A 19077-nucleotide genomic window follows, 5' to 3' on the forward strand; every position below is an offset into this window, starting at 1 on the left:
GAAAGTTTTGCTGATCTTATACACTCTATTGCAGTATTATCCCTTGATGCGGACAATTCAATTTTATCACATACACGAACGTTCAAATCTATCAAGTCCTTGTTCTAGCTTTTTTAACCACTTTAAATTGTTTCCAGATGAAATTAAATATCAAACCATTCCTCTGAGTTTTTATCCTCCTCCACTTTTTCTCGTAATTAACATTTAATTTTAATTTTTAACTATAATCAAAAATTTTTGCAAGTCAATTTGCAATAATTTGATACTAAATAAATAAATAACAAAAATGAGAAAAAAAATACCCGAATGTCAATAAAATAAAAAATTCAGTGAAATTTAAAGAAAAAAAGTTACAACTTTGAAAAGCGCAGAAAGAAAAAGCAGAAACAAATTGAAAAATCAAAGTACAAAAGTGGGACATTCAGAAAAAGTAGAATTCTCATAAATAATAAGGGAGGAAAAAAGGGCGTCGATTCATTTTTCATACACGTCTTATTGGTCGCCACTCAGAAATTCCCAATGATGGACTCTCTCACTTTCTCTCTCTTTCTCTCTCTCTCTCTCTCTCTCTCGCTCTCTCACTCGAGTCCTGAAGAAAATGCATTTATGAACGCCTTTTCCAACTTCAACCCTGATAATAGGATTACGTTGAAAGTTCGATAATTGCTGATAATTTGGGGAACTTCGTTAAGACGCTCATCAGGTTTGGGAGTGAAATGCTTTCATTTGATTATTCCTCGATTTCGATAACTCAATAGACGTGCTTCACAAATAGTAATCAATTACATTTTCCTCCCACACAAATTAATAAAAATAATAATTGCGTTCATCCTTTTTTTTTTCCTTTTTTGTTTAAATTGGAAAATTTTTCTTGAACTAAAAAGGTCTGTTCTAATAAAATATTAATGACACTCTCCCAAAAAATCTCCCAAGAAAATTCTTCCCTAATTTTTATTAACGTATTCTTTCATTCATTCTGTCCGCAATTTGAATTTAGTTTCTGTGTATGCTTTTGTTTTTTTTTTTCTTTAAAAAATATTGTTTGACAAATCGAAAATGTGCAGGTATTTTTTCATGATTTATAATAAAATAATATTACAAGTTAGAAATTTAAAAAAAATTGTGATTAACAAATAAAAAATATACACATTTTGTTTGTTATATGCTTTTTTCTACAACAACTTTCGTTTGACTTAAAAAAAATTATTTAATTAAAAATTTACCAAAAGTAACCACAGCTGATAATCAACAGAAGATGAAAAATAATTTTTTGAACCAACTTTATCTTCTGTTTACAAACAATTTTTAGTCACAAAATTTGTTACCGTTTCTAAACTATGGCTAGAACTATTTCAACAATTATCTTAGTCATAAGAAATTATTTAATTAAAAATTTACCAAAAGTAACCACAGCTGATAATCAGCAGAAGATGAAAAATTATTTTTTGAGACAACTTTATCTTCTGCTTACTAACCATTTTGAGTCACAAAATTTTTTCCTGGCCCTCAACTCTTGCCAGAATCACTGAAATAATTATCTGAGTCATAAAAAATTATTTGATAAAAAAAGGAATTTAATTAAAATTGTATTTTAAATAATTGAAATTCGGCGATGAATTTTATTATTTCTGAAAATAATTGAATTAATGAGAAGAAATTTATAAAAAATTTGTAAATATTAGAATTCCTGTGAAATTTTTATTATTTATGAAAATAATTTAATTTGTTTTTTATATCTATAATTTTTTATATTTTTCTATAATTTTTTACAGTTTTATTCAATTTTTTATTTTTTTTTTTATTATAATTACAATATAATTTCCCACTGAAACTTAAATGAAAAATAAAAAAACATAATTCACTGAGAATTGGTAGAAATTGTTACTAATCTAAATTGAGTGGACGAAACTTTTCACGAATTTAAATTTAGAGGGTTTTGAAAAACAAATAACTGATAAATAAATTGATTTTTTAATTTTCATAATCACTTTTATCATAATCTTGTATACTCGCATGTTTATCTAAAGCAGACGGTATATAGTTTGTATTTCAAAAAATAAAAAGCCTTGAAGTATCGTCAATTTAAAAAAAAAAAAAAAACCTCAACTATATATAATCATTACAAAACAAATAAGTCATTGCGATTAAAATAATAAATTTATTCCATACATGTAGAAAATATTTAATTTTTCTATGCTTTTCAACTTCACATTTAGCAATAACACACCACGGTAAAGAAAATCTTAATTTACGATCTGTCTTAAATTCAGCACTGTTTGCTTCAATCCTTACAAAAAAATGTTGCCTTTTAAAAAATTTAATTTTTTTAAATAAAATTTACTAATTAAAAATGTTAATTAAAAAATAGTAAGTAATAATAATAAAAATGATAATAATAATAAATAATAATAATAATATTAATAATAATAAAAATATAATAATAAAAAAATAATAATAATAAAATAATAGTAAGGAATAATAATAAACTAAATATAAATTAGAAATTTATTTCCATTGTGAATAAATAAAGAAATGTTTAAATTAATAAATAAATAAATAACGCAAATAAAAATAACAAGTTTATCACAAATTAATATTCTTATCGAAAAATATCGCTCACCATAGTTTTGATTAACCAAGTCATAACGAATAATATACACATCGGTAGTATACTTTTTATCATCTTTTATATTTTATAATGACGAAAAATCGATCTGACGAATACAAAAGGAAATGATAACCCTGAACAATATTATTATTCCCACAAATGATAAATACACAAATTATATTTGCAGTTTATATCGTTCTCTTTTCTTTCTTATTATCATAAAATTATCGCCGACGTCATTTTAAATCTCATTTATTGTTGAATATGAAAAATGCGAAGAGCAACAATAAAAGAATATTAATATATATGCAACCGGTATGTATACACATAAAAAAAAACAAAAAAAAAAAATATATCAGAATTTCTGTTATTATAGTACAACACTTGAATTGTGAAATTCGATTGTTTTTCACTCTTTGTTTTTCAATGAAAAATTATAATAATAGATCTTCAATGGAAAAAAAAAATTTCTCAATTCTATTTTAATTATTTTTCTACACGAAAATTTTGGAATTAATTTTTTTTTTTAATCTGACAATTCTGTTTTAATGATTGTTCTATACAAGAATTTTGAAATTAATTTTTTTTTTTACTCTCTCAACTGTCTTTTAATGATTTTTCGGTATTAATTTTTTTTTTGTCAAAAGACGAACATTTAAAAATTTTTTTTTTGTTTTTCATTGATTTTACAGTGAAAAAAATTGTAGAATGAAAGAAAAAATGTTTTTTTCTTAATCGAAAAATTTATTTCTTTTTTATCCCTAAACGAATAATAAATGTTGGCCTGTTATATGTGATTAGGAAAGTAAAAATATTTTTAACCTTTTGATCGGAATCGTAAGATTATTATAGTCATTATTATTAATACAGTAATCAGTCAGTTACATGACAACATTATCATAATGATTACGATAAGAGTGTATAACTTATTACGGTAATTCAAAATTTCTTTCTTACACTCTTTTTCATCATTTTCTCAACGAGAGAATTTCGTCTAAAGAAACAAAATTTTTCCTCAATTTTTCGTGCTTTTTTTTAATTTTCTATATTTTTATTCTAAATTTTCCATATTTTTTCTCCTTTCCTTTTAAATAAAATTTTTCTTTGATTTTTTTTTATTTGCAAAAAAGATAATATTTATTTTTTAATTAAATAACAGTAAATAAGTAATAATAATAATAAATAATATTTACTTTTTGTTGCAAAAATTTTTTTACAAAATAGAAAGTAATAAATATTTGCTTTTTCTTAAAAAATTTTTTTTACTGAGTAATAATAAATAATAATAAAAAATAATATTTACTGTTTGTTAAAAAAATTTGTCTACAAAATATAATAAAAGATGACGAACTCATAATTTAATTTTTGCAAAAAAAAAACACTCAGAAAAATAAAATAAAAAAAAAGAAACTTTCCACACCTAAAATAGTTTTTTAATTATAAATATTACAATGTAAATATTTCTTCAAGATTAAGATAAATCTTACAAGTAGTTTATGATAAAATTATCACTTTTATTAGTGATTAGATTTCATAAATGAAAGAATTAAATAAAAAGGTAAATATACCAGTTATGGAAAAAGGGGAATAATTTCTTTTTTTTTTTGTCTAAAACGTAAAAAAATTCGTCTATTTTTGATCGATAATAAATTAACTAAAAATAGCCGAATTCTTGAGTAAAAAAGAAAACATAAAGCGAGAGACGCGCAGATAATAGAAGAGACGCAGATAAAAAGAAGTTTTGGATAAAATTATAAATGAATGTGAAAGAAAAAAATTTATATTCAACTTTTTATAAAAGGAACCAGTGTTAATCTTTACGAAACTTGAGATATTTTATTTTGATCCGATCAAAAATAATTTATTCTCATTTTTTATCAATCCAACGAATAAATTACCGTATTTTTTTTAATACGCATTTTAAAATTTCCATCTATTTTTGTTTCGAATTCTCTTAATTTTTGTTCTGAAACAAATTCCAAACGAAAAATTGTATCAAAACTTATTTGTTTTTATTTTTCTTTTTTGTAAAAAATATTTTATACTTCAGCAAATTGTTATTAAATTGTTATTTTTATTTTGTTTTAGATTTTTCTGTTATTTTAATTCTTATATTTTATTTTAGTTTCTTTATTTTATTTTGGTCTTTTTATTTTATTTGGTTTTTTTATTTTATTCTAGTTTCTTATTTTATTTAGATTTCTATTTTATTTAGTTTTTTTATATTTTTTATTTCTTTTTTTTTATTTTGTTTTAGTTTCTTATTTTATTTATTTATTTTATTTGGTATTTGTTTTATTTAACTTTTTTAATTTTATTTCTTTTTTTATTTTGTTTCAGTTCTTTTTATTTCTCATAATTTTCCAGTATTTTATTTATTTTAATTTTCTTTTTAAATTTTTATTTTACTAACATAATTCAACTATAAAAATTAAAAAAAAAAAAATAATAAAGACATCATTTCACTAGAATTAAAGATAAAAAATTTGTTTATTAAAAAAATAACACTAACGAATACTGATGAAATTTCAATAAAATCAACGATCACTGAAGACACGCGCCATGAATAATTATAAATATTGGAGAAAAAAAAATTTAAAACAAAATACGAGATTAATTCATCAAGTTTATTGCATCAGGCAAAAGCGTAGAAAAAAAAATTGTCGAAACTTATAAGGAATGTGTATATTTACATTAAAAATATTTTAACACTTGTCCAGTGAGAATTTCTTTTTCCTGCATCGAATTGTCAATTTTACAAATAAAAATAAAAATTATAAAATATTTTATAATAAAAACAAATTTTTATTATTAATTATTAATAAAAATAAAAATTAAAAATGAAAAAAAATAATTTCCTTCGAAACCATGAATAATAAGAATGATTTTTCTATAACTGAGGTCATTCTACCTCATTCATTCATTAACTCATTGATTCCATTCGATGAAACAGTAGGTTATCATTACATCATTATCAACGCAGAACCGTGACCCTCAAGTAGGCCAGACACGCGACTTAATGAGAAAAACATGACACAATTTATTATAACAAGTTTATTGGGGAATTTATAAAAAAAAACGTCAAAACAAATTTTTGTTTTTGTTATTTTTCTAGAGAAAAAATTTTTTTTTTAAATCACGATTTGGAAATAAATTTTTTTTATTTTATTTATTTCTGAAAATTAAAATAAATTTATTTTATTTATAAAATTTTGTTTTAACTAAAATAAATTTCATTTATTTAAAAAATATTATTTTAAACTCAGATAAATATATTTTATTTACATAATTCTAGTTACAAACTAAATAAAATTATTTTTTGCCATTTAAAATAAAACAATAGTGTATTGACAGCAAAAAACAAGTTATTAACGATTTTATTTTAATTGCAACTATTTATTTTTTACCTTTTGTTTCTATTAACAAAGAAAATGTAAATAATTTTTCCTGTTAAAAAAATAGAAAAGCGAAAAACATTCTCATTAAGTCTTAATTAGCAATAATTATTAACAGTGACAACGAAATTGGTAAATATTTGTTAAATTTAAAAACAAAAATATATGCCAAAATTTATTTTACAAAAACAGAAGAAAATTATAAATTATTATTACAATTATAAATAAATAAACAAATAAAAAATACTAATATTATTATTATTATTATTATTATTATTATTATTATTATTATTATTATTATTATTATTATTATTATTAAATCATTATTATTATTAATAATATTATAGGAAAATAATTTTTAATTTAGTAATTGACATTATTAATTAATTTGTAATTATTTATACACAATGCACATTTAGAAATTATTACCAGACGGAGATGAAACAAAAAAAAAATGTTAATTTCTTTTCATTTTCAACTTGTTCTGTGTCCTGTTTTTTATAATTGACATCCGTTGAGAAAAAAATAATAATTATCATAATTATTATGTCAATATAAATTGAATTGTTTACTACCGCGTAAAATTGAAAAACATTTTTTCGCACTTCACGTCACATTTATTGATAGGCACGTCACTTCATTGAACGAAATAAAAGAGTTGTGTCTCTATATATATTTGTATATAAATCTACAAGTTTATATATTTATTTATAAATGTATACGATCTTAAAAAACAATTTAATTTTTTGATTTTAAATTACATTTAACAACAATAAATATAGTATTTTGATTATGAAAATTGTCAATAAAATCAGTGATTTACGTTGCACTTGAGTCGGGAAATAACAAATTATTATAAATAAATATAAATTGTTCAAAGAAAAAAAAAAATTACAAAAGGAAAAATATTTTTTTTTTCCTTCAGGAAAATCTTGGGGAATTACTCGTTTGGCAGTTCGACGTATAAATTTTTTGTTTCTTTAATAAAAAGCGAAAAATTTGTTCGAAATGGGCTATTGTTTTTGGAGCATAAACAAATATTTGTTCAACATAAATTATTTTTGCTGCATAAAAAAATGTTTCTTTATATTTTTATTTACTATTTATTATTATTTACTATTATTTACTATTTATTTATTATTTGTTTATTATTTACTTTTATAAATGATAATAATTCTTCATAAATAAATAAATTTTTCATTATAAATAATTATTTAAAGAAATAAATAAATAATTTATTTTTAATTCAATAAATAAAAAGATCGTTTATATTAAATGTTTAAATCGAAGAATAAAAAATATTTTTATTATTGAATTATCAAATCGAAAAATAAAAAATATAATTTGCATTCAATTTTCAAATCAAAAAATTAAAAATATAATGTTTTTTATTAAATTTTTAAATCAATAAATAAAAAGATTGTTTTTATTAAATGTTTAAATCGATGAATAAAAAATATTATAATTTTTATTATTTAATTATCAAATCAAGAAATAAAAAACATAATTTTCATTCAATTTTCAAATAAAAAAAATAAAACAATATCATGTTTATTATATTCAATTTTTAAATTAATAAATAAAAAGATCATTTTTATTCAATTTTTAAATAGCAAAATTAAAAATATCATTTTTTTCATTTCTTCATCTTTTCAAATGAAAAATAAAATAATTTAATAACAAAATTAACTTAAATAAAAAAAGAAAAGCAAACATCTTCTCTATTGAAAAATTTACTGAATTTTGAATCAACAATTTTATTATTCAATTTTCAAATAAAAATAAAGAAATAAAAAATAATTTCTATTCGATTTTAAAATCGAGAAATTAAAATAAATCATTTTTATTATCGAGAAATAAAAAAAAAAATTATTTTTATTATCGACAAATAAAAAATATTCCTCACAATATTTCCCATATTAATTATATACGAATACAATTTAAACAGATGTGAAATTAATTTTTATTCTTAAAATAAAATGTTCTTTACCAAATTTAAAATTGAATTGCAGACATTTGTTTTGATTCATAAATAAATTTTTTTTTGCCACGTTTATTAGTTAAATTGTACATAAGTTGAATCAGTATGTAAATATTAAAAAGGGGGGAGAAATGGCAAAATGCTTGTAATCACATTTAACCGAACAAAAGCCATTATCCGTTGATTTAACCATTTGACCTGTTTTATAGGGAGAAAGGGTGGGTGGATGTGTGTTGAGAGGGGGAGGGGAGAAAAGGGAGACCAAGGGATATGTTAACAATATTATTTTATATTATATTATTAAAGTAATGTTAACTTGAAAATTACTCTCTATGAATTGATGCTGATGAAACAAAAAGTCCGCGTGCGCTCGTTTCGTGTTTGTAAATTTATTTGAGAGGGAGAAATTTATAATACCCATCAACAGTTTATGCCGCCGCAATGTTTTGTTTTGAATGTGTTGTATATATATTCTCCACTAACTTTATCTGACGCAACCAATGCCTTCGCTTAAATATAAAAGCCGTCGAAACCAAGCGGAGTGTCAGTATTGTCAAGTGGACGCCCTCGAAGTCAACCTTCAATTTTTTTGTTTTTTCATTTTACTTTTCTGTAAAAGTTTTGTTTTCTTCTTCATCAATTTTCATTAATAAGTTCAAATTCAATTTTTGTTGATTTTAAAAATTTTTACCAAAAAAAAAAAAAATAAATAATAAAAAAAGAAATAAACGAAATACAAAATTAAATAAACGAAATGCAAACATAAATAAAATAAAAAATTAAATACAGAATTAAAATAAATTAAATGCATAATAATTTAATTACAAAATTGAATTAATTGAAAAAAAACTGAACATCTTTTCAGTTGAAATATTTAGTGAGTTTTGAATTTTTGTTTTCGTCAATTTAAAGTTTCTTTTATTCGAAAAATAATTATTAACTAAAAGTGGGAATTTGGTTGCAATTTTTTTTTCTTTTTTCTTGGTGTGAAAGTGAAGAAAATTAGTTTCGCTACAATTTATTAGTCTTTGTTCTTGGATCTTTTCTTGAAAACCGACAAGATGATAAAAGGCAAAGAAAAGTTTAAACTGGACTATACTGAGTTTAAAACAGAAGTTGCCAAGCAAAGACGCTCAGCAGCCACGAGAGAATTAAGTGAGTGAAATGGACCAAATTTTCAAATTAATTTCAAAAAAGGAAACTACAATATTTCTTTCCCCTTTTTTAATATCAATAAACAAAAAATTGTTAATTAATAAACGAAATATAAAAAACAAAAAATTATAGCTATAATAATAAATAAATAATAATAAATAGCAATATTTAATAAATAATAATAAATAATAAATAAATAATAATAAATAGCAATATTTAATAAATAATAATAAATAATAAAAAATAATAATAAATAATAATGAATAAAAAATAGTAGAAATTATTATGATCGTTAAACATTTAGTTGATTGCAGATAAATAATTATTTACAAGGTTCAAATTTATTCATATTTAATTAAATATTACTTACTTCAATTTACTTATTTAATAAATTAACAAACATTCAGTTCATAGGAAATAAATAAATTATTAATTATATTCAAAATTTATTTATATTCATAATTAAATACTATTTATTTTACTTTAATTATTATTCAATTATTTATTAAATTAACAAACATTTACTTGATTGCAAATAAATGAATTATTTATTTATACACAACTGTCAGAAAACAGTAATAAAAAGTAAAAAATAAAAAATTGTTAACAAATATGAATATTAATTACAATATTTACAAGTATAATTAACTTTTAAAGTTAATCAATTATTACTTTTAATAAGCAAAAATCCAATGCTACATAAATCTTACATTTAATGTCATAAATTGCAAATTAAATTACATAAAATGAAAATTAGTTGCAAATAAATAATTGACTGTAACTTATTTATAACTAATTGCATTTTCATTGTTTTAAATTAACATAAACTGTTGTTAAATTACTCTATTATTTTCAAACAAGATAATATATGAAGTTTAACATTATTTGGAGTATATAATTATTTAAATTTACAATAACAATTAATGGCAATATTTATAATTTAATTAAAAACTTAACCAAAAAATTAAAAATTGTTTTAAATTAATAAATAAAAACGAAAAAAAAAATAAAAATATAATGACAAAAATAGTTTTTTTTTATTATTGAAATAATTATTTATTTTTTAATATTTATTGAAATGTTAAATTACTTAGTTGACTGCGATTAGATAAATAAAATAATAAATTATTTATTTACAATGTATTCAATAATAATAAAAATTAATAAATAAAAATTGAATTAATTTAAATTAATAAAAAAAATTGAAATAATTTAAATCAATAGATAAGAATTGTATTAATTAAAACAATTAAATAAGATTTAATTAATTTTAATCATTAAATAAAAATTGTATTAATTTGAAAAAAAATTGAATTGAAAATTTAATCGAAACAAAATTGTATTCCTTTTTTTGTGTTTATTTAATAAAATGTAAATTTATATATGTTTTATGTTATATTTGATAAATTTTTATGAATACTTTTGAAACGAAATCGAATTCAAGAAATATTTACCGTTCGACACACTTGGCAGGTTAATAACCGGTTAAAATATCAAGCGATTGGAGAAAACGTGAATAAAATTACAAGGCAAACGATAAACCAGTTTTCTACACTCTAGTTTATTATATAATTTATTTCACGGAAATTAGTGAAGAATGTGAAATTTTTTTTCCCACAATATCCGTCTTTCGAATTTCCGATTGTTTTACTGAAAAAAGAAAACATAAATCCTACTATAATTATTGTTATTATTTTTTTTTTTTGAAAAAGTAAAATGTGAAAAATAGCTGTATAAAATAAAAAATTAGTATAAATAAATTAATAATTATTTATTAATCTAATAATAATTAATAATTAATCATTTTAAATTATTGTTAAATTTTTATTTGAATTCATTATTTTGGGAAAAAATTTTAAGTTCCAGGTCAATCGAAAGGTAGAATATAAAACATAATTTTCCAAAAAAAATTTATAATAAATTTTTCTAAAAGACATAAAGATTTTAAAAAATAATAAACAAATTATAACTATAAAAAAATGTATAAAATTTACAATAATTGCACATACCTAATAAAAGACACTGGGAAAATATTGAAACAAAGGGGGAAATAATTTTAATTTTAATAGAGCGCGAAACATTTAATTGTGTAATAAAATGATAATTTATTATTATACAATGGGATGATCATTCATTTGAGAAAATTCATTTGATTTTAGCCAAGATTGCTTACTCGGCACCTCATAGTGTAATTTCCTTAGCTGAGGGAATGCCAAATGAGGAAACTTTTCCATTTACGGAAATCACTGTCAAATTGAAGGATGGAGTGAAATTTACTCTCGAAGGTGAAGAATTGGGTGCAGCACTTCAATATATTCCAAGTCAAGGTTATCCACCATTATTACAGGTTGGTAATTTTCTTCTTCTTCTTGATTAATTAACTTAGAAAAAAAATTTTAAAAGAAAAAGATAATTTCCATTTTTACGATTGAGAGAAAAATGGTGGTTGATATTTATTTAATTAATAAATATTTACTCAATAAATTTATTTGAATAATATAGTTCAACAATAAATATTATTTACACTTGAGCGCCACACGAGTGGACTCGTTAAGTTATGAGATATTGTCAAAATACACTGGATCGGAGCTCAAGTGTAAATAAATATTATCTATTCAATAAAAAATATTACTTACACTTGGGCGCCAATCGAGTGGATTCAGTAAGTTATGAGATATTGTTAATCCACTGAAGTGGAGCTCAAGTGTAAATAAATATTACTTATTCAATATATTATTTACTAATAAATATAATTTGTTCTATATATTATTTATAATAAACAATATTTATTCAATAAATAATGCTTACACTTGAGCTTCAATCCCGTGGACCTAGTGGTTCAACAGATATTGTCAGGCGTTCCAGTGTAACAATAAATGATATTTAGTCCTTAAGTATTATTTAATAATAAATATAATTTATTCAATAAATAATATTTAATAATAAAAATTTTCTAATCAGTAAGTAAATATTATTTACATTTGAGCTTCGATCGATTAGATTCAGTGGTTTCTCAGATATTATTAGTCCATTCAAGTGGAGCTCAAGTGTAAATAATATTTATTGTATAAATAATATTCGAGCAGTGCTCAAATGTAAATAAATATTGTTCATTCAATAAATAATCATTATTTACACTTGAGCTCCACTCTAATGGACTCAGTAGTTTATCAGATATTGTCAGTCCACTCGAATGACGTTCTAATGTAGCAATAAATATTATTTATTTAATAAATATTACTCAGTAATAAATATAATTTATTCAATATATATTATTTAATAATAAGAATTATTTATTCAATAAATTAATATTATTTACACTTGTGCTCCGCTCGAATGAACTCAATTTCTAAATAGTTATTGTTATTCCACTCGAGTGGCGTTCCAGTGAAACAATAAATATTATCTAATCAATAAATATTATTTAGCAATAAATTCCTTATTTTATTATTTAAATAATTAAATTTTTCTAAATTAACAAAAAGTAGAAGTAGAAATACAAGCTTTGTATGAAAAAGTACGAAATAATGGGAACGATTTTTTTTTTCGTAAAAAATCTTTGTTAAGTTTTGAGTGAAGAATTTTCTATTTTCAGATATTAAGAGATTTCCAGAGAAAAGCACATGCACCACCCCTGTGGGAAAGTCGGGACATCGTGATAGTCGCCGGGGGTCAAGATGGACTGAGTAAATCGCTTGAAGCCATAATTGGTTATGGGGATCCAATTTTGGTCCAAGATCCATTTTATCCTGGCGCTGAAGTTGTGGTGAGGGAAAAATTTTCTCCCCCAAAATCTTTATAAAGAAATAAAATATAAATACTTTCAAACAATTTTTTTCTTTACGATTTATTTTATTTATTTTGATTAAAAATTTTTTAAAAACAAATTTTTCTTATCAATTTCATATTTTATTTAATTTGAATTGAATCAATTGAATTTAATTCAATGTAATTGAATTCAATTGAATTTAATTTAATTGAATTGAATTGAATTTAATGTAATTGAATTTAATTAAATTTAATGTAATTGAATTTAATTAAATTAAATTTAATTTAATTTAACTGAATTAAATTGAATTAAATTAAATTTAATTGAACTAATTGAGTTTAATTAAATGTACTTGAATTTAATTGAATTTAATTGAGTTTAATTGAACTAATTTAGTTTAATTGAATTTACTTTTAATTTTTTTTTCGTTTCTTCTTTTATTTACTGCGGCATTTTTCTTTTTGGAGCTAAAAAAAGAAATTCAATAAAATCTGTTTTAGATTGCACCACACGACGTGGAATTGATTGCAATTCGTCAGGACGATCAGGGAATTGATCCTGATTTTCTTCGAGAAACATTACGAGAGAGAGAAGCGTCGGGGAAAAAAATGCCAAAAATGATGTATATTAATGCGACTGGTGCAAATCCTACAGGATCAGTTCTGCCATTGGAGAGGCGAAAGGAAATATACAGGATAGCCTGCGATTACAATTTCCTGATACTTGATGACGATCCTTATCATTTTATGTATTTCACCGATGTAAGTTGAATGGAAATTTATTTTTTACCACCAGTTTTTCTGAATTTTTAATTTTTTACTGAATAATATTTATAAACCACTAACAATTTTTTAATTAATTTATATTGCTTTTCTTATTTCATATAATTAATATTTATTATTTTATATATTTTTTTGTTCTTATACAGTAAACTCTCGATAATTAAACTTTCAAATGAATTGAATTTTTTGATAAATTAAAGTTACTTTCGGGTCCCTTGAAAGAATTTGTTACTTTTAAAGCATTCGATAAATAAAAAACTCGATAATTTTACAATTTTTCCACGATCCTTGGGATTCAATTTATCGAGGGTCGACTGTATTTTATATATTCTATACAGTCGACTCTCGATTTTTAAACTTCCGATAAATAGAATTACTTTTTGTGGATTATTTATTGTCGCATTGAAAAAGTTTTGATAAATTTTATAATTACGTACGAATATTGAAATTAAGTAATAAACAAATTTGGAAAAATTAAAGTAGTCTACTCGAGTGGAGCTTAAGTGTATATAATATTTTTATTGTATAAATAATATTTATTTACACTTGAGCTCCACTCGAATGGACTAATTTATTTATTGAATAAAGAATATTTATTATTACACTGGAATCTCGTTTGAGTGGACTCGAAATTTCTGACAAGCCATTGAGTACACTCGAGTGAAGCTCAAGTGTAGATAATCTTTTTTAAAAATTTGTTCAATACGAAAAAATATTCCAAGAAGGAAAATTCAATTTATTTTGAAATTCTATTTATCGAAAGTCGAATTATCGAGAGTCGACTGTATTTCTTTTCAAAGTTATTAACAAAAAAATTCTTTAACTATTGCATTAACAACCTTTCTCCATAATTTGTATTTGTTGTTTATAAAACAAATATGGAAAAATTATTTTTTTTGATGCAGTCGACACTCGATAAATTGAATCCCAAGGGACGTGGAAAATTTCAAATTATCGAGTTTTTTACCTATCGAATGCTTCAGGTATCAAATTTTTTTCAAGGGTCCCGAAAGTAACTTTAATTTATTAAGAAAATCAATTTATTGAAAGTTCAATATTATCGAATGTTTACTGTATTGAGAAATGAGAAATTCAATTTGTCGTAAATTTAATTATCCAGAGTTAACTGTATTTATAAAAAAATACGTTTTAAATTAATAATAAAATAAAGAATAAATTTTACAAATTTATTATCGAAAAAAAAATTAATTTATCGAAAGAATTATTTTTTTCGTTAATGAAATAAAAAATATGTGACAGTAAAAAAAAATAACTAAGCAAATTTTTTTTTATTTGGAATTTTCAGGAGGCGCCAAAATCATTTTTGTCATTAGACACAGAGGGAAGGGTCATTAGAGTGGATTCATTCTCAAAAATTTTAAGCAGTGGGCTCAGAATTGGAGTGATAACAGCAGCAGCACCATTAGTCGCTAGTGTCGAACTTCATATGCAAAGTAGTCATCTTCACGCGCCTACTTTATCGCAGGTACGTCAATAAAATTACCAACCAAAAAAAAAATTATAAAAAAATTAAATTAAATCACATTTCAAGAAAAGCAACAGAAAATTTTTTTTGAGTGAGAAAAAAAATTGCATATTATTGATAACAGTTCACAACAAGAGTAATAATAATGAAAAAAAAATTAACAGCTTCAGCGTCACGAGAGAAAATAATTCTAATTAATCATTTAATGACGATAATTATTCTTCTTTCATTTGCACTTTTGTTCATTTATCCAGTTACAACAATCAGAATCGATAACCCTCATCGTGTTTTGTTAAAAAGAAAAGAAAAACAAGTTCAATAAAAATCTAAATGGATTTTTGTAATTTTTTTTTCATTTTTCAGTTTTTTCCTATAAATTCTTTCAAATTTTTGAGAATTTTATTTTACTATTAATAATATTTATTTGCTACAATTTTATTATTTTATTATAATAACTTTATTAATTAATAATTAAAAATTTACTTTAAAATTTAATTTAATAGCTAATTAATTTATAATAATTTTAATCATTAATTTACATTAATAATTTAATATTTAATCTATTTTTATTGTAATTTTTTGATATAAAAATAAAAAGTATGAATTAAAATAATTTAATTGAATTAATTAAATTAGCTGTTTGAAAAATGCGACTAAAATTGAGAAATTTTAATCGTTTTTTGTTTTATAAATCAAATTAGTATAAAATTTTAAAATCGTATTTTTATGAATTAATTTCTTAGTATAAAAATAAAAAGTCGTTTCATACACAAGCGGCGCGCGTGTCTCGATTTATCTTTATGTACATTGCGGAGAAGCGTGCGAACACTAAGTGCAATAAATTATTGAAAATTGATAACGAGTAATATAATATTGCGAAAATTAATTACGATTTTTTTTATTTAATAGGTGCTGCTATATCAATTGCTCAAGATATGGGGATATGAGAAAATGATGGAGCATTTTAGTAATATAAGATCAATTTATAAAGAGCGTCGGGAAATGATGGTGTCACTGGCAGAAAAACATTTAGCTGGTTAGTTTAATTAATTATTACCTAATATTTTATTTAATAATTATTAATAATAGTAATCACTTTTATTTTTACTTTTCTGACTTTTTATTTTTTACTTTCATTTTCACTGTCACTTTGATCAATTTTTATTTTCACTTTCATTTTTATTTTCATTCTGACAAATTTTTCTTTTCACTTTCATTTTCACTATCTCTTTGATAAACTTTTATTTTTACTTTCATTTTTATTTTCATTCTGACAAATTTTTATTTTCCCTTTCACTTCAAAGTAACTTTATTTCAAAATTCAAACTGTTAAAATTTCACAGCCACAAAGTGACAGTGAAAATGAAAATCTATCAAAGTTCCAGTGAAAATGAATGTGAAAATAAAAATTTTTCAAAATGAAAATAAAAATAACAGTGAAAATGAAAGTAAAAAAAAATAATTTTCCAAGTTGAAAATGAAAATAAAAATCATCAAAGTGACAGTGAAAATGTAGGAGAAAATAAAAATTTGTCAAAAATAAAAATAACAATGAAAATAAAAATAAATATCTATCAAAGTGATAGTGAAAATAAAAATCTTTCAAAGTGAAAGTGAGAGTGAAAGTCAAAGTGAAAATAAAATTACATTATTTAATTTCCAGTTGGAAATAAAAATTCTGTTTTAAATAAAAATTTAGTCATTTTTGAATGAATGAAAATAAAAATGAGGTTAAAAATTAAAATAAATTAAGTTAATATTTTTTTTCCAGGTTTAGCAGAATTTGATCGTCCGAGTGCTGGATTTTTCTTGTGGATTAAAGTGCACGGTGTTACTGACACATGGAAAATGGTGATGCAACGAGGAGTGACACACGGTGTACTTTTAGCTCCAGGAGCAGCATTTATGGCCGATCCTTCCAAACCCTGCAACGCCATCAGGGCGAGTTTCGCCAAAGCTACATACAACGAAATGAATTTAGTACGTTTTATCCCCGGAAAAAAATTTCAATTCCAACTTTTTTCATTTTTATGAAATTCGATTTTAATAACAAATTTTCAATTTTCAATTTAAAAAGAGCAACTATTTTTAAAAATTTTACTTGGAAAAAATATTAATCAAATTATCAATTTTACAAAGTTGTTTAAATTTTCTACAATGAAATAATTAAAAAAGGAAAATTGTAATTAAATTGCAAATTGTAATTAAATTGTAAATTGTAATTAATTGTAAATTAAAATTAAATTGTAAATTAAAATCAAATTGTAAATTAAAATTAAATTGTAAATTATAAATTGAAATTAAATTATAAATTGTAAATTGTAAATGGAAATCAAATTGTAAATTGAAATTAAATTGAAAATTGAAAATAAATTGTAAATTGAAATTAAATTCAAAAGTTAAAAGAGAAAAAATGATTTACTGAATAAGAAAATTGTAAATGGTAATTAAATTGTAAATTGAAATTAAATTTTAAATGTAAATTGAATTGTAAATTGATAATTGAAATTTAATTGTAAATTGAAATTAACTTCTAAACTAGTTAAAAGAAAAAATTATTTACTAAATAAAAAAAATTTGACTGTTTCAGGCTCTGGAAAGATTGGCAACTCTAATAAAAAATGAATTATCGGAAAATCAGTTGATATTAAATGGTAATACGTGAAAAAAATAAACAATGAGAAATATTCAGCAGTTGAGAAATGAGTACCAACGAAAGGATAAAGAGTTCTACTTTCGAGGGTAAATTCTCCGAGGGTGAAAAATCACCACAGCAGTCGATAAACGCTTCGGGGTTGTCATAATTATCGACAGTGGGACACACACCGTAAGCGGACGAGTATTATTTTCTACTTGTTTCTACATCGGTAAATTGCTCAATAGTATTCTACACAAATATTTTTTTTTCTACAATTTTCAACAAATCTTGTTCATCGTAAATTATAACAAACACTCAATAATTAATTTTTGTAAAAAAAAATTGTAATTTTCATTACCTAAAGAATTGAAAAACATTTTTTTCCATGAATTCAAACAAATTTTTTTCAATAAATTAAAAAATATTTTTTTCAATTAAAAAAAAGAAATTTAATAAAAAGGAAAGAAAAATGTTTTTTTTTAATAATTTAATTATTTTTTCATCGCTGTGTAAACTGTTAATTTATTTATAAGTTATTTTCCTAGTGATTACGACAAATATAGATTTTGTCAATTATTGATTTTAAAAATTATCGAATTTTATTTTTTTCGTCAACAATGTATTTTTAAACTCAAAAATATTCTAGACTAATTTTTTTTTTTAAGTAAAGTAATTTGATAAAAGTAAATTGAAAAAGTAAGTGATAAAAGAGTAACTTGAAAAAAGTGACTGAAAAAAAGTAAATTTAAAAATAAAGTGACTTAAAATAGAAACATTAAAAAAAATAAATATCAATTATTCAGAATATAAAATAATGTAATTTATGAATTAAAAAATTTAATAATTATTAAATTTTTATTAATATTTTGTAAAAAAAAATTGATAGTAATTATTTTGATGAAATATTTGATATTAGTTAATGACACTTGTAACTGCCATTTATTAAGTGAGATTTGTTGCACTTTTGACTGTAACTGTTTTGAGAAATAAACTGTCTACTGTATTTTTTTATTTTCTTAAAGCCAACCTCTAACGTAATTTCGAACTTTAGGTCAAATTTTAAAGGTCAAAAGAACATAATTCAAAAGTTGAGAGACAAGAAAATTTATATAATCAAATTAAAAAAATTAATAAATATTTCTAAAAAATATTAAAAATATAGTAAAATAAGAAAATCGAAAAATAATAAATAAAAGAAAATAAAAAAGTAAAAAAAAATTAATAAAAGTAAAAAATAATAAACATCTTATAAAATAAAAAAAT

The 19077-nt window shown here is 21.6% G+C and overlaps 2 protein-coding genes across 2 annotated transcripts in view; one reads left to right on the forward strand and one right to left on the reverse strand.

Moving 5' to 3' along the window:
• Positions 1-19077, reverse strand: part of LOC122503049 (retinal homeobox protein Rx1-like) — a 279214-nt gene that overhangs the window by 137721 nt on the left and 122416 nt on the right. The window lies entirely within an intron of this gene.
• On the forward strand, positions 8728-18203 carry LOC122503019 (kynurenine/alpha-aminoadipate aminotransferase, mitochondrial-like). Its single transcript, XM_043613415.1, has 8 exons — positions 8728-9139; positions 11299-11486; positions 12735-12905; positions 13409-13669; positions 14997-15176; positions 16086-16212; positions 16948-17156; positions 17767-18203. The coding sequence occupies exons 1-8, from the start codon at positions 9046-9048 to the stop codon at positions 17839-17841; spliced, it is 1305 nt and encodes a 434-aa protein (XP_043469350.1). The 5' UTR covers positions 8728-9045; the 3' UTR covers positions 17842-18203.

This window comes from Leptopilina heterotoma, unplaced genomic scaffold, assembly GCF_015476425.1.
Source record: "Leptopilina heterotoma isolate Lh14 unplaced genomic scaffold, ASM1547642v1 Lhet_108, whole genome shotgun sequence".
In the NCBI taxonomy this organism is placed as follows: Eukaryota; Metazoa; Arthropoda; class Insecta; order Hymenoptera; family Figitidae; genus Leptopilina; species Leptopilina heterotoma.

Coding starts and splice junctions, on each gene's coding strand:
- LOC122503019 (XM_043613415.1), top strand. CDS start 9,046: ATGATAAAAGGCAAAGAAAAGTTTAAACTGGACTATACTGAGTTTAAA. Junction 13,670..14,996: donor ATTTTATGTATTTCACCGAT/GTAAGTTGAATG, acceptor TGGAATTTTCAG/GAGGCGCCAAAATCATTTTT. Junction 17,157..17,766: donor CATACAACGAAATGAATTTA/GTACGTTTTATC, acceptor TGACTGTTTCAG/GCTCTGGAAAGATTGGCAAC.